Source organism: Triturus cristatus, chromosome 2_1 (genome assembly GCF_964204655.1).
Source record: "Triturus cristatus chromosome 2_1, aTriCri1.1, whole genome shotgun sequence".
NCBI lineage: Eukaryota > Metazoa > Chordata > Amphibia > Caudata > Salamandridae > Triturus > Triturus cristatus.
In genome coordinates this window covers 833,866,820-833,887,608 of record NC_140581.1, presented here as the reverse complement: position 1 = coordinate 833,887,608, position 20,789 = coordinate 833,866,820, and the positions used below count along the sequence as shown (strand labels likewise).

The window sequence follows — 20,789 nt, the reverse complement described above, 5'->3', positions numbered from 1 at the left end:
TGCCTAAATAAATAAATACATTTTAGAGGCATTCTGCCCTGGATTCAATTTACCTGTTGGATGAAACAGTGTACTTCCCATGGTCCCCATCTTCATCTTTTTGAAATTACATGCCACATCCGTATGATAATCAGCAACAGAGATGAGCCATCGGTTTGTGAACTGGATTAAGTAAGATTTATAAAGTATTGTTGTGTGTGTTTAAGTTTTTGAGAGGAACTAAGTAGGGCTCAAACCGAGCCAATGCCAGTCATTATGTGATAGAAGAATTAAAGCTAATATGTATACACGGTGCAAACACACACTCCTTCGGCACACGTGTAAGACCGTGGAGTAACGTCATTAGCCCCCGCAGCGTCTGCGGTGCGTGGGGCCCGAGCTCAGGGGCCCCTGGTCTGAGAGCTCCTGACTGGGTCCGGAGCATGGCGGCAGGTGGGTCCATGTACATTGCAGGGGTAGGGGGGGCCTCAAGTTTCCTTACGCCACCGTTGGAAGAGCAGGTAATCATTCAAAGTACTGGCGAGACTCCACTGCCCTCAATGCTAGCAATATTTCAAGCTAAGTTTTGGTCGCCTCTGGTTTACTGACCAGCACTACGACAGAGCCATTCAAAAGGCAAGATGTGAACCTAGAAGAACAAGTTTTGAAGAAGATTTAGCTTTACAAGAACAACAGTGCAAAGGTTGAGTTAACTTGAATTGAATGATATTAGTGTGCCTTGACTTTTCCTCGGGCCATAGATCAGGCTTGTCTTTTGAAGGGACAAGGGAAGTATGTTGCTTAACGACAATCCTTAGCTCAAATATCCTCTAGTGTTATTTGTTTGTAAAAGGTTCTTAACTTTTCTATAGCCGCTTGATGATTTTTATAGTCAGTGGACTATCGAGACTTATTTAGGGCCACAGGCCTAATTCACAAAGGATTTTCTATAAATTGTCGTCCATTACTCCAGGTTTAGGGGTTACTAACTCATACATTTCCAGGAGTAAGTTGTCTGTTCATGGGAACAAATGTTTTGTGTTTCTCAAAGCTTTTTTCTGTAAGTGGATTTTGGATTCCACCCTTTATTTGGGTGACCGCCAGTGGAATGCCAATAGTGTCTGCAAGATATGGTCAGTAAATTTAATTCAGAGGGTAAGGCGGCCAGCATAGGTTTGCAGTATCAAAAGCTTGTCCGTTGTTTGAGTAGAAATATGTAGAAATCTACCTTTTTCACTTGGTTCCCCCCAACAACATTTGATATTGATTGACCTAGATTTCTAGTATTTTTTGGTCTCTGAGCAATGTAAGTGTGGTAAACGCCTCTCATTGCACATGTTCTACTAAAGCATGACGTGTAATTGGCAAACACCAAATGGCTTTTACATAAGCACAAAACATGTGCCAATTTCATGAATATCAAATGTCCAATGTAGGCTGAAGTGTGGCTGTACACCAGCCACCTGTGGGATTTAAAAAATCTGGCATCTCTTTCACCCTGCCAGCGAGGTTGCTAATGTGTCAGATTAAACTGTTTTGACATGTTTTAATCTCTCTCTAACATGAGATAGGCCACCTGCAAAGTGTGCCTTATGGCCCGCAAAGCCCTGGTGCATAATGTTCATGAGTGAAACATCAGAGTTGAGTTGAAAGAGTAACAGCCCATAGAGGCCCTCGTTAGGAGCGATCCATTAAAAAATGGGGGAAATGCCTGTTAAAATCAGGGAAATTAGATTATAATCTGCACATTATTCCCCATTATAGGTGCTATTTATTGTACCTGATAAATTCATAGTCCCTGTGGTGGCAGATTGTATATTGCATATCTCCTGCTGAGAGTCTAAGTGCCACTAACAATGTGAAGCCGATGACAGATTTCCATTGACAAAGTTGACCAAGAGTTTTGAACAAACAGTATATTCATGCATGTCCATTTAGGACCTATCTATTTATTTTTTATGTATTTGAGTTTTATATAACGCTGGCTAGACCCGGAGGTATCACAGCCCTTTACATAAGGAACAGCGAGTTGCAAGTTACAAAAATCTTACATAAGTTACACAGTGATTACAAAGTAACAACAAGAGTTACTAGCGAATAGCACATAAGGACACATGATGAAGCCACAATAGCACAGTAGTATGCATTACTAGTGCGTGGCGGAAAAGAGAGAGGGAAAGGAAAACGGGAGGGAAATGCTGATAGAGTCAAGGCAGGTAGGAGGGGGAAAGACCATCAGGGGGTACCAAGCAGTCAGTGTGAAAGACAGATAAACCAAGAAGAACCGTGAAAAACAATGTCCAATGTCCGGTTGGGTAGGTGACAGCCAAGGGGTCCAGACTCCTCTATAGCCGCATAGGACAGCTCCACCGGGCAGCGGCCAAGGGTACTCAGTCTCCGGGGCATCGTCAGAGTTCCATCGACAGTAGCGCTGGCTAGACCCGGAGGTATCAGAGCGCTTTACCAGAGGATTGTTGCGTTAGAAGTTACATCAGTTACAAGAGCATAGTAAGGTACAGGAAACAAAAACAATGTTGCGAGAATTTGTAAGAGGGAGGGGAGGTAGGAGCCATAGCGGCGAGACGAAGAAGAACTGTTCCTAATGTCTGTCTGGGTAGGTGACGGTCGAGGGGAAAACTAGGGCCAATCTCCTCCATAGCTGTCTAGCAGCTCCACCGGGCATCAGCTATGTTGCTCAGGTCTCAGCGTTCAGGAAAAACAGTTTTGAATAGATATAGGCTACAGTTGCATAGTGATGCAGACCTAGGTACAGACGCCATCTTTGCAGCAATTCATTACACAATATCAATTCGAATCCATTGGGGAATTTGCATTTGTAGTACCACAATGTGATTCCTAGAAAGTTTCTAATATTATTGCTTTATGAAATGGAAACAAACCAGCCAGGTCAAGCAAACCAGGAATATAATAGAGGGATTATTATTCTTCACTAAATAATGATTGCAAATGCGCTCTAATGGGAGAGAAGGAGCAGAGGGTGTTGTAGGCCTTCGTCCCCCAAAGACAAGTAGGATGACTTGATATGGTTCTCATACTCCAAAGACCATGTCCTGGACAATTCCCCTTTGACGCAGGTCTTTCTAAAGACATATTGACTCCTTTCACGCAGGGGAATACAATTCAGTAAGGTTACAATTTGAAGTGGATTTCTCATTTTAGTAGAGAGTGAGGACAGTGAGTTGAATATGATCAGGCTTTCATGGCTAGTTTGACCATAAAGCAAGGGGAATGCTGAAAACTGGGAGTGCGCACAGCATTAGAAAGTCAACGTGATAAGCCCAAGAGGCATCACGGCCAACAAGGGAGCAGCCAGAAAATTAAAATACCCCCCCACTTTGAACCAAAGATCTTATGGTACCAAGCAATCAAAGCAAGACATCACAACCTTCCCCAGAAGAGCTCTTTTGTCTCTACCATCCAAGCATCTATCCATTCAGCCTTTCATCTTTCCATCCACCAGGTGATATCTACCTTTCATCTTTACATTCTGTCATTCATTCATTCTTTCATCCATCATTCAGTCTTTTAGCACTCTGTCCATCCGTCTGCCCATCCACATTTAAACATATCCCTCCATCTTCAAACCTATCCATCCATCCATCTTTTCAATCACCAATACATCCTTTGAGTCACCTATCCATCTCTTTGCTCACCCATCCATCTACCCTTTCACTTCATTCATCCATCATTCCACTCCATCCATCCATCCGCCTTTCACTCAGCAGTTTGTCCTTTAACTCATCCATCCACCATTCCATCTAGCCATTTATCCACCCATCCTTTCACTCCCTCAACCATCCATCCACCCACCCTCTCATTCATCCATCAATCAATTCACCTTTCATTCATCCACCACCTACCCTTCCATCCATCCAACCATCCACCCACCCTTCCACTCATCCATCCATTCTCTCACTTATCCATCCTTACATCCACTCTTTAACTCACTATCCAACCATTCACTCATTCACCCATTCTTATACTCATCCATCCTTACATTCATTATTTCAATCATCCATTCAACTATTCACTCATTCATCCATCCATCCTTTCACTCTGTCCATCTATCCACCCTTTCTCTCCATCCATCAATCAACCCTTTCACTCAGCCATCCATCTTTTCACTCAGCCATCCTCAATTTCACAAATTCATCCATATTCCCATCCATCCATCCATCCATCCATCCATCCATCCATCCATCCATCCATCCATCCATCCATCCATCCATCCATCCATCCATTCACTCACTCACTCACTCACTCACTCACTCACTCACTCACTCACTCACTCACTCACTCACTCACTCACTCACTCTTTACCTTTAAATGTATGAGCCTTTGTCTGTCGAGCTGCTGACAGAAGAGGCCCATCAGGAATACCACCCTCGCTGTAGCTACTAAAGCAGGGGTTCACAACGCCACTGCTGCCCAATACTCAATCACTGACAAAATGTAGGCCATGTAGCCCCTGAAAGTCAGAACAATGCTGAATTTGTTGATGTCAAGATGAAGATGACTGCTTTCGGAATACCCCAGAGGAATGACTGAAGAGTTAAATCCTGATTGCTCTTGAACCCATGCCCAGAAGGGTGTTTGCAAAGATTAGGGAAGTAGGCCGCCTGAAGTCTGAAGTTCACAGGGGGAGTAAAGCCTAGGGGCATGTTGGGAAAAGAAGCAGGGCACCAATAGAGAGTGGACAGCAGTTTCTGAAGAGAGTAGTTGACAGGCCTGCCTCCTAATAAAAAACATGCTGGTGTTCAAAGCACCATCTCTGATAGAGGTGGGGACATTTGGAGTGACATTTACTTTCAATTGAGTTTTTTTCTGCAATTGAAGAAGGCTGTGTTTTGGACAGAAGACATTTTTCTCGAAACCAAAGTGGTAGGAAACTCTCAACAGAGCGATTTTGTCGGTCTCATTGCTGAAAATGGATGCACTGCTATTCTCTAGTGGAATGTTTTGGAAAGGCACAACCAAGCACTGGACCGTACACATCCGAAAGTTCCTTACAGGACAAGAAGTCACCACATTTGATTTTCCATATCCTCTAAATGCTACTTTAGATATGATAGCATTTTATGTCATTTTGATCATTAAAGCGCATAAATGAATTGGTTTGAGAATTTTTCTGTGGTTATTCTGCAACCGTAATGTTGTGTTTGGTGCTGTTCTTCACACCCTACACACAATTTTGCTGAGAGAAAAGTGTCTACCTAGGATAAGTAAGGATTCATCAAAGAAATAATTTTTACTTTTTAGGTGCTAGATTCTTTAACTTTTTAGGATCTCAGCTACAGCTCAAATCAAGACTACGGCGTCTTAATCCCCCAAATATAAATCCAGTTCCCTACAGAATATCTCCATGTATTTAATTGCAATAGTCAATCCTGGAGTCCACCAAATGTTGGACAAAAGTAGCCCCCTGGTGAAGGAATAGCAAAGACAGGATTCCACGAAGTGCACGCGGATGCACCATTCTGGTTATGATATTCGCCTGTAGAATAAATGAAGAAAGATTACCAGGTTTATTTATGAAGAGTGACTCTATGAGAGGGGGCGGGGGGTTTGGGGGCAATGGTAGTGGTTGATCAATTGGAAGCAGGCTTTAGTCACCAGAACGCGGCGGCAGGAGACCAGTCTTGTAAGTGCTCAGACTGAGGAAGTTGTAATACATTCAAAATTGCACATGTGTGAGGCGGCTCATGACTAACATGACATTTGGTTGACGGTGTTCAAGAATACAGGAGCAATGTGCAGGAGGAATGTGTTAGCTTAGGCTGGTCCAACTTTGGACTCATGCTTAAAAGTACTGTTAATAAAATAAATATAAATTGAGACTACACATACAGCAAATAATTAATTTAATGGGATCCCCCCGGCCCTACCACCCATCTCATCATATGAGGGCAGGAAAAGAGATACAGAGTCAAGCAGTCTCACCTCAAAACATGAAAACTGTGAGGTGGAAGAAGAGCTGACAGAGACATCTGGGTGGGATCATCTGTGCTGAGCCATGAAACATGTTATGAAAAAGGAAGGAATAAATGGTGATGGCTGTGAGTGTATGCTGGTGTTTGCATCTTGTGACTTTCCATTTAACTGCTCTTCTGGTGTTTCTTCACACAACTGAGGAACTCCTGTACGTCGTCTGGGGATCCGAGAACCAGTGGCACCCTCTGGTGAATCGACTCGGGTTCCACATCCAGCACGGGTTGGGTTCCTGTGGTTGCCATCCCTCCAGCTTGCTCAATAATGAAAGCCATGGGGTTGCACTCATACAGGAGCCGAAGCTAAAACAAGAACAGAAAACAAGGGACACGATATTAAAAATAAGCACCTTATTAAAGTTTATAGAAAAAATAACCCTTGCAAATTCCACGTAGCCATTTGGTTTTTAGGTTTCAGCTTTTCTGAGCTCCACCGTATATCCCTCATGGAATGCTATGGGCCCAATTTATAGTTTGGCGGAGAGGGTGATCTGTCACAAAGGTGACTGAGTACCCTCTCCACTACACTGAAGGTCCCCCCTCCTTGTTTAGAGTCGGGCAGACCTTTAGTATGTATACAGAGAAGGCTACTCTGTTTCCGCCATCACAGGTTTTGCCATTTGTCTGCCCACCCAATTTAGAGTGGCGGACAAATGGCAAGTTTTTGCTTTCACGTACCACCATCCAAAATATGGCGGTAAGTAAGTGATACTAACATTTTTTTAATGGGGTCATTGGTTTTTTTTATTTTCAAAAACAAAATCCCACTTGGGTGTTTTATTAAAAAAAATAAAAGAAATCATTGAAAGTGTGCAGTGCTCGCCATCATGTTGGCAGAGCCACACAGCAGACTTTCAACGGCAATGACAGCGGTTCCTGTAAATGCAAGAGATGTCTACTGGGCTGGCGGACATCTCTAAATTTGGCAGTGATACACCCTCAGGGCGATGTAGTACTTTACTCCTTTGCCACAACGGAGTAAATCCCGCTTGCCAAACTTAAAATCAGGCCCTAAATGCAGAGAATACACTGGTCCCTCCTTTCCTTTGCCTCTTTTCTCACACCCCTAGGAAACCTACTTTCTACATACACAAACATTACTTTAACTTATGAAGACAAATTTGTCCCTTGGGGCATCTACCCTGATGCATACCAATTTAATTATACTGAGGTCGTGGACATGATTCCTAACCCTTGCTCTGTGAGTAGATATGTCTAATTCATGTAATGGGTGTGAATTACTCCCCATTTTCTAGGTTTGATTCACAAAGCATTTTCTATCAGGAGTTATGTCTCAATTTAGTCTTAATTTGGACATGGGTTTCCAGGAGTAAACCATGCATAAAACAGAAAAACGAAAATAACAAATACACTTTTTACACTACTTCTTTCTTTCCTTCTTTCTTTCTTTCCATTCTCTTAATAGTGCATTCTCTTCATTTTCCTTCTTTCTTTTCTCTTGTCTTTATTCTACTATGTTTTCCCACCATTTACCCCTTCTTTGTTTTTTCTTTTTTCTCCCTTAATTCTCTTTATTTTTCACCCCTTTTTCTCTTTTCATTTTTTCTCTCCGATTCTCTCTTCTTCACCTTTCTTTCTCTCCTTCTTTCTCTCAATAATTCTTTCCTTTTCTACATTTTCTTTTTACCCCTCTTTCTGTCATTCTCCTTTCTCCATTTATTTTCCTTCCCCTTTTCTTGATCTTTCCTTCTCTACTGCCATGCATTTTGTCCTATCTCTTCCTTTCGCTACTTCTTTCCCTCCTTTCTTTCAGTCTTATCTTCTTTCCGTGTCTTCGTCTTTCATCATGTTATTCTTTCTGTTGTATTTACCTGCTGTACATTTTCTCCTTTCGTCCTCTGCTACTGTTCTTTCTCTATCTCTTCTTCTTTCTTTTTCTTTATTTTCTTTTACTTTCATACCTTTACTATCCCTTTTTTTCTTTTCCTTACTTTCCATCTTTTTTCGTTGTTCTTTTTCTCTTGATTTCATTTTGTCTTTCTTGCCCTTTCTTCTTTCTTTTTCTATTACATCCTTTTTCATTCTTTCTTGCTTTCTCTCCTTTCAGTAATTACTTCATTACTTTCAGTATTTATTTCTTTTTTCCTCTAGTCTTTCTAATTTATCTTTCTTACTTCATCTCCTCTGTTTCTTTTGCTTCTTTCTCTGTTTATTTTTTCCTCATTCTTTCTCTCTTTTTATTTGTTCCTCTTCTTTCCCAGTCTTTCTCTGCTTCTTTCTCTCTTATTTCCCTTTCTTTCTCTCTTGCCTTATTTCTCTCATGCTGTCATTCTTTCCTTTCTTTGTCTCTTTCTTTCTTCCCCTCGTTTTTATCACGTTCTCTGTGTTTGTTTATCTCTCTCAATTTTTTCTTATTCGCTGTCTCAAGAGCATAGGGACACATCAGATCCGTAGGGACTGCAAATATAAAGCTTTTGCAATACTGCTCTTGTGCCATTAATGCGATATGCTCCCTGTAGCAGGGCTGGCATACTCTATGGCAGTGTTTAAGCTATTTGGACCCTGTGTACATTTATTGAATCCCTGTATTAGGCAGTAGCTCATGGCGGTTTTCAATGATCAGAAGTAACTCTCACTAGAGGAAAGGTTGGAGACCCCTCCTTTAGAGAGAGCAGAGGCCTACAACTGAAGCTACTTCCTTGTCATTGTGCTTCCAAGGGTGCATGCCAGTCATTAAGTAAACTTTTTGTTTTTAGAAAAGAGTAAGCAAAAATATCTGGTATACTTTTTACCTAAAGATTTAGGGGCATATCAACAAGGGCTTTATCTCTGCTTTTTTGGCTTTAAAAGCCAAAAAAGCAGAGATAAAACTAGCACCCTTTCAACAACAGGGTGCTAACATGCACATTTGCATGTTAGCACCCTTTTACTCTACGCTTCCCCTTGCATCTCTAATGAGATGCAAAGGGGGCGTTCGAGAGTAAAATAATAGGAGAAATGTCGCTAAGCGACATTTCTCCTATTATCAAGAATATCGCTAACCCTGTTAGAGACAAAAAAGCAGCGCTAACCGCGGTTAACGCTGATTTTTTACGTCTGGTATTTTTCTGACTTAGCCATGATATCCTATGGAAGGAGGATATCATGGCTAAGTTTGCCTGTCCCTATCAACAAGCTAACGTGAGATTATCGCTGGGTTTCCAGCGATAATCTCACGTTAGCCACTTAGCGTGAGGATTTTTATCGCTATTGAGATAAGCGTTGCTAATAGCACGCTATCTCAGCGATAAAAATCAACGCTAGCCGGCGATAATTATCCTAGCGCTAAGTGCGCTTAGCGATAATTATCGCCGGTTGTTGTTGATATGCCCCCAAGTGAGCCACACTGATTGTTAGGCAGAGGATTACTGGATAGCTTAATCGCTTCCTGGACGTGTCAATGAGGAAATTGCTGTTAAGATGGCGATTTTGTGGTTATGACTCATTTTAAGAGGGTAATAACTGGAGACTGCAGCAAATTTCAAGAAAAATGAAGGTATATGTTCTTTTATGTTACAAAATCAGTGCATGTGAATTCATAGCATATTAGATCGCCATTAGCTCTTATCTCTACAAAGAATCTAGTTGCGCTCTATATTTTCGAAATTTGAGGCAAACAATCATAGGATTGCCTTACCTTTAATATTCACAGGGGTGCAATGCAAGCCCCAGCAGCCCCTGTGGCGCAGGGTGGCCCCCAACCTTTCAGGCTCACCCAATTCTTTACGTGCTTCCATTTAGCCCAAGGCCAATGATTATCTGTGAGGTATGGGAAACTAAGCGCCCCCCCTTCACATGTTGCAGAGAGGGGCATCATTTAGCACTATGTAATTAAATATGCAACCTACCTTCACTTGATGTCACTGTTTTTTTAGGAAACATTTTGTGTAAAACTGTGTGTGACGATGCACTGATTTTTAATTCTTCTTTTATTTTATTTTGTTATGTACACATTTTAGAACCCACGGCTTTATACACTTTCAATAAAGTCTGTATCCAGTGTATGACTGTAACACCCAGCTCTTTATTAAATCATATACACACAAGTCCACCATAAATTATTTGAGTAGTGGTATTATTGGTAGAACATGTGTTGGAATATACATTTATCTCTATATCCATGATCAAAGCACAACACTTTTTCCCTTTGCCTACCTCATTTTCTACTTCCAAAGTGGGTCAGTTTCTTCACTGCATGAGTCGGCCAGAGGATGCTAGACAGATCAGTTCAGGCGCTCATTCTGTGTGTTTCTCTCTCTTTACACACCTCACTAACTCATTCACAAAAACTTTAAATGCTTCGGTAATGACTGAAGTGGTGCTGTAGTTGGGAATGATTTTTTATCTAACATTCAGACAAGTTTCACTGGTGTCTTGTGGTTCGGTACCACTTCCCAGTACTGCAGCTGTAACCCATGAAGGCACATGTTTTTCTGTGAGGGTTTTTTCTGAAAGCCCCCATACATGCTGGGGAGCCTGAGAAGTCAGCTCGCTTGTGTTATCACACCAAGACTCTCAATCAATCCTTTAGCTCTATGAGCCCTTATTCAGTTATTGAGATTTCAGAGGGGGCCATAGGAGTATCAGATAGTGCATGACAAAGACTATTGAAATCTCTGAAGTGGGGACCGCTGGGAAAAGCACAAACTCAGGATTCAGAACATAACACAGTGGTTAGGGTTGACTTTACTAATAAGAATTTATTTCTACCCACATAAAATCTTTAAAGCAAAAATAGGATAATGAAAGGCTGGGCCAAAAAAACATAACTTTCTAACCTAGATTTCGATTGTAACTTATGAACTGCACAGTAACACAAGGAACTCTGTTACAAAAGCAGTAACCCACTGAGCTATGCACATAAAGTACTGTTCTGTGATCTGCACAGTACATTCTCTTTGCAATAGCCATATTAACCCTCTGTGCTACCTTAGATGAGTCAAAACTGCCAGTAGACAAAACTCTGATCTCTCTCCACCGGGTATATTAATCACCAGAGTTATCTTGGCACTTTTATTGTTGCCTGAAAACTGTTGGGTATACAAGGAACTCTGCAGTGCTTTTAAAACTGCTGCACTGATACAAAAACCCACCCGCCACCCTTCCAGCCTCCTGGGGAAACACCCGATGCCCAGTACATCAGTCTGACCTGGATGATAAGGACAATGATAATATTTCCTCTACAGAACTTGTTGTTGACACCCAGGCCCATTGTAACTAAAGGTCTCCTCTGGAACGAGCTCTGTGGCCTGCCACTGCGTTGCTTCACTGCATTGGAAGGAAGCAGCTGGTCACCTGCAGTGGCCTTTGAAGAGAGACTATGAAATGAGGTGAATGGGTAATTGGTGACAGGCAAACTTCACACCTCATACATTCTGTACAGTTTCCTGAAAATGGGTGACAGGCAAACTTCATACTTCCTGTATTCTGTGCAGTATCCAACTTTTACTAACGGTAGATGCTTAATATAAACGTTTTCTCCTAATATTTGCTTCTGTAAAACCCTGCACCTGCATTAAGGGGCAGATGTACAAAGCATTTTTCTGGTCGCAAATGGCCTGATTTGCAGAATCTGGCCTTTTGGGACCGGAAAAATGCCTTTTTAAATGTACAAAATGAAACTGTGATTGAGTAACTTGTTACTGAATCACAAATTGCATTTTGATCCGGTATTTGGAAGGGGTGTGTTTTGGGAGTCCCTTCCAAATACCAAATCAGTATGCTAAGTATTACTGTTTGACGACCGAATTCCGGTTGCAAAACAGTAATACTTTACCACCATTTTAAAGGTGGTGGTTAACCATTCACAAATTAAAAGGGATCCCTTTGGGACTCCTTCCTCTTTGAGAATGTTGAAAACATACTTTTTTAGGAGCAGGCAGTGGTCCTAGAGACCACTGCGCACTCTTAAAAAATTAAATGACACAGATTAAGGGGCACATGCATCAAGCTTTTTTCTGGTCTCAAACGGGCCGATTCACAGAATCGCCACATTTGCGAATGGAAAAAGGCTTTTTCTGATGCATGTACCTTTTTCCATTCGCAATTTAGGGAATCGCAATTTATTGCGATTCCCTAAATAGCAAATGCATTTAGGGAATCGCAATTTGGAATTCCCTAAAGGCGATACATGTAGCCTTTCCTAAATGCGAATGTGCATTTAGGAAACGCTAATTACCATCAACTTCAAGTTGATGGTAATTTGTGCATGCATTTTTCAAAGTGCCATGTAGCGCACATGTGCACACTTACCTTTTTTGGGGCGGTGCTTCAGGGGGGCCTTAGGCCCTCGGGCACCCTTGGATTTGCATTCTTAATTTGCGATTACCAATTTGGTAATCGCAAATGCATTACCATTCATTCCTATGGGCTGTTAATGGAGTCACATTGGCTAATAGTGATTTGCAATTCCCGAATCGCTATTAGCTAATGTAAAGGAATGGCAAAATTTATTGGAATTCCTACATGCATAGGCATTTGCGATCACCAAATAACGGTTCCTTAAAAATCGCTATTTGATAATCGCAAATGGGGAGTTTGATGCATGTGCCCCTAATTATTTTCTGTTTAAATGCATCCCGTTTTCCTCTAAGGAAAACTGGCTGCATTAAAAAATATATACATTGCTTTATAAAAAAAAAATCACAGACATGGCGGTCTGCTGACCTCAGCAGGCCACTATCACTGTGATGGGTTGCAAATTGAGACCTACCTTATCAATATACATGAGGTAGGTCTATTTGCGACCCACTAGAAATGGGTAATGAAATCAAAAGAGTTTCACACATTAGGAATAGCGACTTCCTAATTGCGATTCGCACGAAATCGCAATTCGCAAATCAATATTCATAACCTTCGTACATCTAGCCCTTAGTTCTTAAACAATGTTGCCAAAGGTGTTAGGGTAAGACATTTGCATCCTCCTTCACGCTTAATTTATACCCCACCAGAACTGTCTCTCTAATGCACCTCTGCTGCCATTAGAGGCACTGCCCTGTTTTTTTTCCACGAGCGTGACTTACCTGATTTAGGAAACGCATTGTGTTCCATACGCTCATTAACTTGTGCTAGCAGAGCTAGGCAGTCTATATGTCCCACTTTAATGTTCTTCATCTGCACTGTTTCAATGTAACTATTCTATTTAGTAGGTACCTGTTTCAGGAACCCTAACATCTCTCGGCAGGACTCAACTGCTCTCCCTCTTTCTTCAGAACAAAAGGCGTCTAATGACAACATCGATATAGTTATCCATTTTCGAATGACCAGGTGAGTCATTCAAGAGGGAAAGTCAAGATTGTGCAATATGGCTGTCAAAGTGGTGAATCCATCCCTCTGTGCTTTCCCAGTCTTTCCTGTGCTTCTCCAACAGGTGGAGGCCATCGTTTACAATCTATCTGTAGTGATTGAGTGAAAAGGGAAGGTGTACTCCACGATAAGGCCCCACAGCCATATCATATAGTACACCCGGATCCTCACATCTGAGTTCATTAGGTACTTCATTTTTGGAGTCCCAAAAAATTCATCAAATATTCCAGGTATACGTTTGGCGCTTGCACGTGATGCTCAGATTCAGAGATGTGCTCCTGTTTGGGTAATGCAGTCAGCTTTCTTGCAATAAGCCTCACTTAAATGTAAATCTTGGCAACATTGACATTTCTCCTTCAGGCTTGATATGCTTTCCATATCATTGCTTATGATATATGTTACCATTCTCGGGCTGATGATTTCCAGCTATAGTAGTTGTTTGGGTTCTGTTTATTGGTGGAAAATGTATATCTTTCCTGACAAATTTGAAAGTGGGAAGTGTAATAGTGTTTTAATAGTTGTTTGTAGTCGGAGAAGCAACCAAATCTTTCCATCAAATAAAGTAATTGTGGAATGGAAGAAAACTTGATAAAAAACGTAAGCAGCATATCCACAAACAATGAGCATGTGAACGCTTTTTTTTTGTAACATATTTTTGTTGGCATTTTTTCACAGTCTGACGTGCATTTACAGTCTTGATCGTCTTACATTTATCCATTGTGTTACAAAGTGCCACACAAACTGTGTACCAGTTCCATCTCACTAACTTCCATCTTAGCAATTACTATACAGCACTTACAGAGAATGACTCATGTGACTAATACTTTAACAATGAATTAACCTTGGAACTGCGTGCCAATAAAGTTCTAGCCATCACAACAATGTTCTCTTCTTCCTCTACCTATATATCTGATGGTGCAGTCTATTACGTGCAGGAGCTCCAAAGGGAGATCTCCCTTATGGTGCCATTTTTTATTTTAAAGAAAAATAAAACGTAACAGTAAACAAACATATGCAGGGTGGCATGTTATCTTCCATGGTCAGGAAAAAGAAGAAAAAGGAAAATGTTCCCTATCTGGGTGAGTTAAACATCATTGAGGCGGGGATCGGAGGAGCAGGCCGACCGCCAAATGAGAGCGCCCGTTTTCCGAACACTATCATACAAATGAGGTCTCAGGAAAACCTATTTTCAAGTCCTCTGTAGCCTCTCAACGCCCTTAGTCCACCCCCCATTTGTCTATAATCTTCTCTGCTCATTCTTGTCATGTATGGCGCGTTAACTCTCTTCTCCATCCCCTCAGGCATCGTCTCAGTTCAATCACTGGCTTGGGACCTATTTCGGGGGTTATCATCTGATTCATGTTCTCTCTCCGGGTGTTCCCATGTATCCAAAGTTTCTCTCCATTGCACTGCCTCCTCCCTAGCCAATGCCCTCCCCTCTGCACCTGCTCAATGCATCACATCTTGTCTCCAGATTCCCACAACCAGGTCCGCTGCAGACTTCCAGGCCTTGGCAATCTTCCTTCTGGCTAGGATCAGGGCCAAGTCTATAAATCTGCTCCCAAACTTCCACTTAGGTGGCCGAGGTAAAAGCCAAAGTAAACAAACCCCAATCGTAGAGCTGAGTGTGCACCTCAGTGTCGCATTCACTGCTGCCACTACCTCATCCCAAAACGATCTTAGACCGGGACATGCCCATGTCATATGGACAAAATCTGCATCTTCACCATTACACCTAAGGCAGCAGCGGACTGCACTATCGCAGGCAACCCGTAGCCTATGTGGTGTCATATAAGTTATGGGTATATAATTAAACTGCATATATTTCAACCTGGTGTTACAGGGAATACGTCACTTTACTACAAATGTGCTTTTCACGCATTCCATCACAACGCGGTTGTTTCAATGCAAACCATTACATCGCAAGTCGTTACAATGACTTGCTGTAGGGGGCGCGGGGGATTTAGGAATAGTATTATTTACTATTCCTAACCCAGTTTGTGCAACAGTAGGGAAGGTGTTGGATTGTAAATCCAACACCAGCGTGCCCCCTACAGCAAGTCGTTGAAACGACTTGCGATGTAATGGTTCTCGTTGTAACGACCGCATTGTAATGGAATGCATTGTAGCTCATTTGTAATAAATGATGTCTCCCATTACAGGATACCATTCTGTGGTAAGCTATTACTCTGTACCACTCCGGATTCGAGAGCTCCTTCCCCATAATCGACTCCCATCGCTTGCATAGTCGCGTCAGGGGGTGCGGGTCGCATCTGACAAAGAGCAATATAACCACTTCACCAAGTGACCAGCTGCTCCTAGAGATAACAAAGAGTGCAACACCAAGTGCGTCTTAGGCTCCTCTCTACCTCCGCCCCATAATTTCCGGAACGCACGTTTTAACACCTCGTACTGGAGGAACTGGCCAGGCGGGAGTCCTGCATCTGCCAATAAATCCTTAAAGGGAATAAGAATATTCAGGTGATAAAGATCTCCTACAGTGTCAAGCCCCACCTCAGGCCAGGTTGCCAGCAGCTCGGCTGTAAATATAGAAATGGGATCCCCATAAGGCAGTCGTACTAATGGCAGAACCGAGGAGTACAAAGGAGTGCCGGCCGTCTTCGCCACCACCTGGCTTTAGCATCGTGGGGCCATACCCAGCAACGGTGAAAGGCACAGTTCATCCATCGTCGGATCGAGTAATTAAGCCAGTAACCCCATAGAGCCCACCTCCCTCTCTGCTTCATCTATGTCTTCTAACCGCATCCCTTCCAACCACTGCGTGACCTGCTGCAGCTGGGAAGCAAAAAATATAGCTCAGAATTTGGAGCTTCCAAGCCTCCTTCCCTTACAGGGCACTCTGCGCCTCTCCATGCCGCAAATCAGATCCCTCAGTAAAGAATCTAGTTAGTGAAACCAGCCAGCTGGGATTGTGATCAGGAGATTAATAAAATAACATAATAAGCGCAGGAGCATAACCATTTTCGATACAGAGATCCGAGCCATGATAGGCAGACATAAGGAGCACCAGAAGGGAGCACAAGATCGGAGGGTTTGAATTGCCCTCCCTAGGTTGCCCTCTCTGAGATCTTCAAGAGAATGACAAATGTGGATCCCTAGGTATCGAGAAGTGGACTGTGTCCAATTCAGTTCCACCGGAATCTCCAGGGGGCGGGGTTGCAAAGAAGCTACTGGGAACAATTAAGTCTTACTCTTATTAACTTTTAGGCCTGATTCCCGCTCAAAACTCCCCAGTAGCTCAAGAGCTGTAGCTGTGCCATCCCTAACATCTGCCACATAAATCAAAAGGTCATCTGCATATAGGGAAATTATGTGTTTCTGCCCTTGTATAGGTACCCCTATTTCCTCTCCGCCCTCCCTGAACAGGACAACCAGCTGCTCAATTGCCAGGGCAAACAGGAGCAGTGATAGGGGGCAATCCTGTCTAGTACCCAGGAAGACTCCATAATGTTGGGACACAGTCCTGCCCATTCGGTCCCGCACTGTAGGGCCTTCATACAATATTTTCAATCATTTCAGCCATTCAGCCCCTCATGGTCTGAAACAAGAAATCCCACCACACTGTTTCGAACACCTTCTCCAGGTCATTTGATAAAAAGGCCACCTGTGGGAAGGAGTGGACTTTCGGGTGAAATAAAACTGAAGATACTCTCCGCAAATTAAGGGATGCATTCTGAGAGGGGATAAACCCATTCTGATCAGGATGCAACAAGGTAGACATGTGAGAAGACAGGACACCAGTATTTTACTAAGGAGTTAAAAATCCATGTTGAGCATTGAGAGCGGTCTGTAGTCCCCTACTGTGGAAGCCCCTGGGGTGGTGGTCGTGGGGAGCGGGATCACCACTGCGTCACGTAAGGAGTCCGGTAGCCGTCCAAGTCGCAGAGATTCCGTATTTAGGGCCACTAATGTAGGAGCCAACGTCGAGGCATATGTAGTGTCAAATTCTTCTGGGAGGCCGTCTGGACCCGGGGTCTTCCCAGTAGCCATGCTTTTAATGTCCACTCGGATTTCATGTTCTGTCACTGGCTCGCCCAGTGCATCCCTGCCCTGTGGGTCTGGAGTGGCAACTTTCTCAGAAAGTCTTTTTGCTCCCATTGTGTGATCGGGGGCGATGCACAGTATAATCCTTTGTATTAGTCATTTCAGGATCATAGACAAAACCTCCACCCCTATCCCTTACCTGCATTATCGGAGACCCCTGGAATTCCAGTCGGATCAGCCAAGCCAACATGCACCCCGGCCTACCTTCCTCTTTCTGCACTCTCAATAATCATAGCAAGGTTACATGCCTCTCTGGGTCCTCGGAACCCATACCTTGAGCTTTTCCCTGCTGATGCAATTTATCCTCTAGTGTTTGTAGTTCTAAATGTAGTTCCCGCTGGGCCCCTATTGATTGTCCTAGACAATGCCCACGCACCACCATTTTAAATGCCTCCCATTCCACTAGTAATAATTGTCAATAGCAGTCTTTAAGGTTTCTTTGAAGCAGACATCTTCCAATGCTAGGGGTTAAGCTGCCACAGGGGGATCAGAGGGCGGGTCTTCAACGGTTTAAACTCTAATAATAAAGAGCAAGGGCCTGATATTCTACGTCCTAAGTATTCCGTGTGGTGAATGGTGCCACCAAGGGCGGAAGAGCACAGAAAGGCGTCTAGACATGTATGTAGTTGATGTGTGGGTGAATAATAACAGTAGTCTCTTGTGGAAGCATGTTGTGTCCTCCATATATCTTTCAACCCTCAATGTTCCATCGAATTCCTCAATCCAGCCGCATTGCGATGTGATGGAGCCCCTGGCAATGGGGGCATCCAACGATCTAATAAGTTATCAGATACAGTACTAAAATCCCCCCGGGAAGTAAGTCTACTGCAGTTATATCAGCCAAGGGAGCCAAGAGCCTATGAAAGAAGAGGTCTTGGTCCTGGTTAGGGGCATACACGCTGCAGATGGTAACCTCACATCCCCACAATCTCCCTGTGAGTAGAACATAATGACCCTCTACATCAATAAGTGTTCGCTGAGGTTCAAAAAGGACTCCAGCCCTCACCCAGATCAATGTCCCTCTGACGTATGCCAAGAAGGAGGTGGCAAATACCTGTCCCCTCCATCTCCTGCGTAATTTTCCACTTCACCTTAGATTAGATGTGTGTCCTGCAGCATAGCTATCAGTACTCCTCGTCGACGTAAATATCTATGGACATTGTGCCGTTTGATCCCCACCTCTCACATAAAGTCGTATCAAGACACCCATGCATAAAGAACAAACCAATATAACATAAAATATAACACATCCCATGACATTAACTTCCCTTCCCAAGAGCAGTCTGACTGCGGCCAGCCACCCAAACTGTGAGAAAACCATCATAGCGAATTAGAAGACCCAAACAGCTCAGATTCAGCCTTCCAATGAGGGGCAGGTTACAGTCCAAAGGCTATAGTACCCATTCCACCCGCGACAGCCGATCCCCACATTGAGTGTCTACCCCATCCAAGGTCAGGATGCCGTATAAACCAGTGGGTGCCACTGTTCTTCTCCTTCGCCACATCAAATGATGTCATCCGCTGTCCTCCGTGTCACCTATGGCAACTGCATAATGTCTGCTTGGGAGGACTCTGGGCTTGTGTCTGTCTCACCTTCATCAATGTGCGGCAAGCCACCACCTCATTGCACTTTTCAGTAATGCAGCATCTGCGTTATTGTGGGCACAGCTGAAAAATCATCAGCTGGGGGGCTTGTAATCCACGGGCGTGTGTATGTGCTGCACTGATCAAAACAGGAGACGAAAATAGAGGCCCTGCGGGGTCTCGGCCCATCTGTTGACCCCAGCAACTGGAACACCGGGTCTCCATCTAGGCCCCGAGTTACTACCAACACTGAAGTGTCTCCAACCCACTTTTCCCGTGGGGGGGGGGGGGGGCAGGGCACAAGTCCTAAAAAAAGAAGCGGGGGGACGCTCCAAGTTAGGTGGTGTTTACTGCATGCGCCCGAATCTGCCACAGGTCCTGATCGCTACAGAACAGGCCTCCGCGTCATGTCCACCAGAATCAATGGAGGAGGCCTGAGCTCCCCATCAGGTGGGGACTGGGGCCTGCCTCCACCCGGGTTCCGGGTTCCGGGCCTTGCCAGCTCCCGAGCACAGCAGCGTCCCCCGCAGTTGCCTGGCAGCACTCCGCTCACCAACTTGGGACCAAACAGGCCTCTCCAAGGTCTCACAGCTAAGTGGAGCCGACGCGGGACCTGTACGCTTAGGCTTCGTTCACGTTGCGGCTCAGCGGGCGGGGCCACCACTCCCTCTCCCTTCCACATCGGGCAGGGGGGCTCACTAGTCCGACACCCACCACCTGTGAATTCAGCAATTTGGGGTCCGCCGAATCACTGCGTCATCTTGCCAGGAGGCGTTTACCACTCCGTGCTGGTCTCAGCCTCCGTGATGGGCAGGAATCTCGTCCCTAAAAATGTTCCTGTCTCAGCACCCACCATAACCGGCAGTCGTGCTCCGTTGCCCAGAAAGTGGTGGCATGGTTAAAACAGGATTAATTAATGATGGGCTGGCACCAGGTGCGCAACACCCATTGGACTCACAGGGCTTCAGCCCCCCGCCCCCCCGTCGCGTGTGGCAGCCCGGGATGAGACAGCCTCGCGGCGCACACACAGCCGCACCCGAGCACTTCACAGGTCTTTAAAAGACCATTTGTATGTTAATGAGGCCTCGCTGTTGTTTAACCCCTTCTAAGAGCCCCTGCAGCTCCACTCTGCCTATGGCTTTGAAGACTCAGCCCCCCCCCCCCGAAATGTTTTCTTAGCCCCCCCCGAAATTTGGCTCTAGTTGCGCCTCTGGCTGGCACGGAGCATCATGCTCACGCGTCCGCCATCTTCAGGTAACAAGGCAAGCCCGAGCATGTGAATGCTTCAGAGCCTGTACAATCCCACATAAATCAACTAGGGCCCATATTGCATTAGGTAGGTGTTGTAATCAAAAGAAGTACCGGACTTATAGCGTAGATTAGTTAAGTTCTTTATTTAAGTTGTTACAAGTAAAAATCAGGAAAACCCCACCAGGAGCAGCTGTCCTGCTGCTCAGCCCATACCCAACTGACATTCACAGACATCCAACATTCCATCTATCCGACATTCCACAACACACTCATTCTGGCTGAGCAGCAGGGAAACCTAAGTTACAACAGTAGGACTTCAAGGGGAATATTAAATAATGAAGACATTGGATGTCCCTCTCGCTATCTCACTTTTTGGCTATCTTGTGTAAGAGATTGACCAGTAACTGCAGGCTAGACTAGTTCAGCCAAAACTCACATATAATTAAATCCTAACTCTATTATTTACAGCCTTATAAAAGTTTACAACTTCAAAATCTATCGCACAGAGTTGGCACAATAAAGTATTATCAAAGAGCGATAAGATAAGGAGGGTTTGCCTGCTGGAGGAGCTGAAGGACCAGGAAGCAGTTATTGTTT

The 20,789-nt window shown here is 44.0% G+C and overlaps 1 protein-coding gene across 1 annotated transcript in view; it reads right to left on the bottom strand.

The window, feature by feature from the left end:
• Window positions 1–5,844: 5,844 nt before the first annotated feature.
• LOC146865944 (fructose-1,6-bisphosphatase isozyme 2) overlaps window positions 5,845–20,789 on the bottom strand; it is a 325,450-nt gene continuing 310,505 nt past the window's right edge. The window contains exon 7 of the mRNA XM_085632911.1: window positions 5,845–6,290. Coding sequence (XP_085489037.1) covers window positions 6,096–6,290 — 195 coding nt within the window. The 3' untranslated portion in view covers window positions 5,845–6,095. The remainder of the gene's footprint in view (window positions 6,291–20,789) is intronic.